Consider the following 6,156-nt stretch of genomic DNA (forward strand, 5'->3'; position numbering starts at 1 on the left):
ATTAGTGTTCAAAGCCTCAAACCTGTTCCTGAGATGGTTCTGAAATTCAGGTGGGATAGACTCAAAGTCATATTTTGGTTGCCTTGGATTAGGCCTGATAAGGTTGACAAATTCCCCCAGAACAGCTGTTGTCTCAATGTATCTGTCTATGAGCTTTAGCTGTCTCTTCATGTTTCCAGATTAGGATTTATTTGTTTGTTTGTTTTGACAGAAGTTACAAATCTAAAAGGAAATATATTTTACTTCTCATTCCTGAGTATGTCTCATACTAAGAGTGTTTCAATATATCTACTCTGTCTTAAACATAGATAAAACCACTCTTTCCCTTTTATAACTATAGTGGAAAGACTCAGAACACTTGGAGTATATTTTCTAGATTTCACTCTTCTCCCTCAGGCACAAACCGTTCTGAACCCTTTTCTATTTATTCTCACCTCTGAGATATCAGGAGTCCTTTAACCAAAGCTATCATCTTAGTTCACACCCTTGGTACCATTCACATCCATAGTCATCCAATCATTTGCTAATCTAGCAACAATGTTTTTAAGGCCTTCTAAATGCCAAAAAATTATTAATCACTATAAAAACGGAGAAACAAAAATAAAGCCCCTACTTTAAAAAGCCTACACTCTGTTAGAAGTTGAGTCTGAGTGTCCTTTCCAAGTAAGTGACCTCATATATTTTTCAGAAAATCTTAAGTATTTTCCTATTATATTAGGACCTATCCTATATCCTTAAGTATATTCGTCACTCTTTCCTCTGTGTACTATTTAAAGAGTCTTTACAGCATCTCAGCCTTTGAGTGTCATCTTTTTTCTTCTTTTTCAAAGCCAGGCACTAACTCTCTCCCATGTCTTAATTTTTATTAATATTATTAATTTTTATTAATTTCAAGAGGTGAATATATTCTTAAGTGTAGAACTTTGCCTTTTCTCTTATCTCTGACCAATCCTCAATATTTAAGAGATAGTGAACAAGTACATTTAATAACATGCTCTGAGTTGAGGTGTGGAGAATTAGCTTTCAGTAAGTGTAATCTCTCCTTCTGTCCCTGTAGTGAATTGGCTTTGTGTTACCTTGCAGTTGTTTTCCCAGAAAGATGGAGGCAACAGCTGAGTGGGAAGGTGAGTCCTTAGTATTCTTGGAGAGGGCATTGCATTAGCTTTTTCCACACCTGTAAAATAAGTCAGGAGTACAAGTATTGCTTGGGGAGCTTATGTTTTTTCAAGGATGTCTTCACTTTCAGTTTGTCTCCTGACTTTCTTTTGAAATGTCACAATAGTATTGCTAATATTATCTTCTTTTTCGTGGAATCATGGGCCTTGAAGCTGGAGGGGGAATTTAGAATTCATTTACTCCAACTCTACCATTTTAGGAATTAAAAGACAGAAACAGAATGGACAAGAGACATTTTGAGGCAAAGCCAACATGGATCAGAAACTAAACTTCTGTTATCAATCAATCAATCAATCAATCAATTAGTTCCAGTTGTGATGTATTTTATAGCAGTTTTCAGCCCAGCTTTGTGCCTGGTGAGTATTCATTTATATTTGTGTGTATACGTGTGTGTATGCACATGCATGTGTGTACATGATGACATTTGAGCACAATTTCTAATCCCATTCAAAATGTTAATAAGGAATCATTCTTTGAAATCATGATGTTAAATTGAAATTAAGGGTAAAAGCAACAAAGATAATGAAGACATAGTATTTTTTGCCAAGTAGTTGAAAGTGTGTACATACAATAAGTGTGTACATAGACTAAGGTGTGCCTGGTACAGGCTATGGTCTTTGCAATCACTTCCTATGCATCAGAGAGCTAAAGAATGACTAGGGCTGATAAATGGAGAATTGATGCCTTTGAGCTGTGGTGTTGGAGAAGAGTATTGAATGTACCATGGACTGCTAAGAAAACGAATGGGTTTGTCCTAGAAAGCATGAAGCCAGGCTGGTTCTTGGAGGCAAAGATTCTGAAGCTTTGTCTGACATGCTTTGGACATGTTACAAGGAGGGACCTGTCCTTAGAGAGGGATATCATGCCTGGGAAGGAGGAAGGACAGTGCAGGAGAAGAAGACTCTTGATGAGATGGATTGATTCAGTGACTAGGATACTGAGGGTAAGTTTGTCAGAGACAATGAGATTGGCACAGGATAGGGCAGGGTTTAGGGCTATTGTACATAGGGTCACTGCGAGTCGCAGGCAACTTGATGGCACATAACAACAACAACAATAACAACAACAACAGTTGCATCTTTACAAAAACTCTTTGAGGTCGTAAATAATTCTGCCTATATTTTGGAGAACTGGAAATGGAAGAGTTTAAGTAGCTTGCTGTAATCCATGGAGTAAGTAAATTGAGTCATGATTTCAAGTCTGGCAATCCTATAAAGGGTTGACAGCAATGACTTGTGGGTTAATCCTTTGCCATGATACCATCTTGCTTCTCAATGGTTAGAAGACCAGACACAAACAGAAACTGAAGACTCTGGTTATACACAAAGTAGGAACATAATTAAGCAAACTGGTTAGATTATGTGTGAGACCAAAGTTGCAAAGATAGTGAAGAGCAGGGTGGGCCCAAGCACAGGCTTGCAAAGTCTATTAGTCAGTTAGACAGGAACTGACTCAGCTGGCAGCCAGGAACTGAGATCCAGAGGAGGCAGTTCAGCTGGCAGATAGGGATCATAAGGAAAAAGAATAGACCTCAAAGATTCTAAACTTGAGACATACCTTGCACAGGCTACAAGTTTCTTACGTGCATCAGCTTTAGCACTTTTCTATATAAGGCACTATCAGACACCTCTGTAAACCAATTGCTCTAGTCTTTAATGCTAGAGTTGCACTGAATATGTTTTCATAGCTCTTGCTACTTCTGATTCTAGTTTCCTGTTACTTTGCTATGTGCAATATAGGGAAGTGAGTTTTTCTTTGATGTTTATTCTGCAGAATACTTTATGCAAATTCCATTTGCCTGGAATGGCTTTTTTACCCAGGTTGAGAGGTTATCTTTAAAAAAAGGTTATAATTGCCTCAAAATAGCTGTGTTTCTACTGATCAGACACTTGTCTCTATTTTAGGCTTTTATGGAACGGGATAAATAGAAAAGAGGGAAAGAAATTATTTATGACCAATATTGTGCTTTCTCTGTTGCACATAACAACACTGCACATAATGAGAGAGAATATTTAAGGGAATATAAGACAATTAGGACATTTTTGGTTCATTTATGTTCAAAAATGCTCAAAGAGAAGGTGAGGAATTAAAAAGGGAATATATGATAATAGAAGAAAGGGAATGAAAGAACAAACATTGAAAAATGAGAGAATGAGAGAAAAAAGACAAAAGAGAAGGAAGAAGAAAATATGCACAAATAGGTCAGAGAAATAAAAAGGGAAGTGAAAGAAGAGAGACCGGCTGGTGTGACAGGAACTCTCACCCGAGGGCTGGGGTGGACGCGCCCACTCAATGAAAGGATGACGGTGCTGAATGATGGCTCGCTGACATTTCTCCAAGTCTCCGTTCTGTTCAATCATGTCCACAATTTCCTGAATCCATGTTGTCCCTGAGCCACAGATAATAAAGGATGAGAAGAAGTAACTTGTTAAACCACCTGCCACTGTGTATCTTGAGTAAATATAGGAAACTTCAAGACTGATGTTTGTGCTTCCACCACCGCCCCTGAAGTCAGGATTCCGTGTGCCATGCCAGATGGACATCTGAGCAGGAGAAACAACATTCTCTGAAGATGTTCTTTGGGTCTCAATAGGGACTGAGACTCCTTGTTCTCGTTTTTTGCCTTAGAGATAGCTATTAGAGCAAAGTGTAAGGGCCAAGCTGCACAATACTCGAGTGATACTCAAGTGCAGCCCAGGAGCCCAGGACAGAACATAGGCTGGCTGGGTCCTGTGAAGCTGTGATGTCTGCTCATGTCTAAACAGAGGGGTTTGATAGTAAACACTCCTGTGGGACAATGCGAAAGAGCAAACATTCTTGAGTAAATGCAAGCATTCTATCAAGGTGGCATCGAAGTTATGCGAGGAGCCTATGCTGACTCAGTGGATCAGAGGTCTTTGCTGCCTCTCACTGCGGTCACCTGATTTAGGGTAGGTACAGATGAGAAGATCATCTGGCTTGGCTTCAAATTTCTGAATCTGGTTCCAGTTGTCCACCGTTGCAGCCTGCAGGAGGATCCCTGCCACTTCTTTCAGCTGTTTCTGTTTCCCCAACTCTGTAGTCATGGCTGTTCTGTCTCTGGGTTTGGTGAGTGCACTTGTGGGCTAAGAATAGAAGATTTTTATTTATTACATGTTTTTACTGATTTTCATACAATTATTCATGCACACTGTATTTCATGCATGTACATTGTGTTTTACATAATAACTCATTTACATTGTATTTCGTTCATGTGTATTTTGAGGTTACCCCCCATTACAATAATCTTCTTAACTCACTCTTGAAAGCATGTAAGCCCTCTACTTCATGCCTCTTGTCCTAATATCCCCCTTTTGGATAGTCAATATCTGGTTTGCCCATCCCTATCAAACCAGCACGTCACTTTTTTTTTTAAATATTCATTCATTGTTGCACATTTTCCTCTGTCTCTGAAGAATCTTCTGTTCAGTTTGAGAACTTTCAACATCTGTATCTACCAGCAAAGTCCAGTCCGGAGCAAGCCATCAGGTTGTAGCAATCGACCCTAGCTCACAGCACAAATAATCTCCTTTTTATCTGGTTGGTTTTTGGGCAACTCATCCCTAGCCATCTATGGGTAGGTATAAATGGGCATCACTCCCAAACTCAGGAGTCTACAATTCTCCCTCCTTTTTTGCCTTGGAGATAGCTATTAGAGCAAAGCGTAAGGGCCAAGCTTTACTCACCCCTAACCCCCACATGAAGTCAAGCCAGTAAGCAAGGGGTCCTTATGACTGCTCCTCAAGCTGGCAACCCTTTTTCATTTATCCACATATCTCATGCGTGTTATGTGGACAGCATTGAAGGAACACGTCCACATTCAGCTTGTCTCCCAGGAGAATTTTTAAAAGTATGAAATGAGGAAAGAATGGCGAAGCACTATTACTACAGGCTCTAGCACCCATTTACTATTATTAATATAATGATAAGGGAGCACACACAGTTTAGTGGTAAGGAGTTTGTTGTCAGTCCAAAGAATGCAGTTCAAATCCACCAGATGCTACATGGTAGAAGATGAGTAATCTCTTCCAGTTCAATAACAAAATAACAACAAGAACAACTATATTATTATGAAAATAGTTTAAATTTATTGAACACTATAATTTTCTCTCATGGCCTGAGGGCTTTATATATATGATCTCATTTTAACAGTTGCACAAAATAAGAGTCAGAGAACTTTAAAGATTAAAGGGTTCTTATAGAATACATAAGAGTAAATATTTTTTGGAAATTGAATAAAAGAATCTGTTCTAATCTCTCTGAAATTGATGACAGAATTAAATGACCCACCTTGGCAAGGCCAGTTTTTCTGCTAACTTTTGCTCACAACATGAGGTGAGTCCTTTAAAATGTACTTTGTTTTCAGAAAAGGAAAGATCAATTATTATTTGAAACTTTCCCAGTGTAAGAATCAGCTATTTTATAATGTATCAAAAAAGGTTGTGGTTGTTCTTAGCTGTCACCCAATACATGGTACCCCAAGCATAATAGAACAAAATAATGCCGAGTTCTATGCTATCTTCAAGATTGTTTACTGATGGGAGCATTTTGATCCATAGGGTTTTCGATGAGTGATTTTTAAAAGAAAATTTCAAAAGCAGAAATTTATTTTAAAGCTACATAAAGTAAGAGTGTCTAGAGTTTTGCATTCTCTTTTAAAATGTACTATATAAATCAGATAGTTCATGGTTTGAATCATTACTTTATATAAAACTTTAAGCAATATGTTAATTGTAGGTTTCCTCATTTACAAAATAAAAAGACTAATAATTCCTCTTTTGGAGGGTGATTCTTGAGATGAGTAAGACAGCAAGTGTCTCACTGGTGCTGAAAGTGAGAAGGATTTGGAGCACTTCATGGAGATCAAAGATTATATCCTTGAGCATAGATGACACCTTAACAAGAAATTAAAGATTCCCATCATTGGAACAAAAAGCAATATCATAATAAATTGAGAAAAAA

General features: G+C 38.0%; 1 protein-coding gene across 1 annotated transcript in view; it reads right to left on the minus strand.

The window, feature by feature from the left end:
- Positions 1-4,258, minus strand: part of SULT1C2 (sulfotransferase family, cytosolic, 1C, member 2) — a 14,955-nt gene extending 10,697 nt beyond the window's left edge. The window contains exons 1-3 of the mRNA XM_006883829.1: positions 4,097-4,258; positions 3,440-3,565; positions 1,077-1,174 (exon numbers count right to left, since the gene is read on the minus strand). Of these exons, the coding sequence (XP_006883891.1) occupies positions 1,077-1,174; positions 3,440-3,565; positions 4,097-4,241 (369 nt within the window). The 5' untranslated portion in view covers positions 4,242-4,258. The remainder of the gene's footprint in view (positions 1-1,076; positions 1,175-3,439; positions 3,566-4,096) is intronic.
- Between the last annotated feature and the right edge of the window lie 1,898 nt (positions 4,259-6,156).

The sequence above is a fragment of the Elephantulus edwardii genome, unplaced genomic scaffold (genome assembly GCF_000299155.1).
Source record: "Elephantulus edwardii isolate Elephantulus edwardi_28Jun2011 unplaced genomic scaffold, EleEdw1.0 scaffold00030, whole genome shotgun sequence".
Classification (NCBI taxonomy): Eukaryota; Metazoa; Chordata; class Mammalia; order Macroscelidea; family Macroscelididae; genus Elephantulus; species Elephantulus edwardii.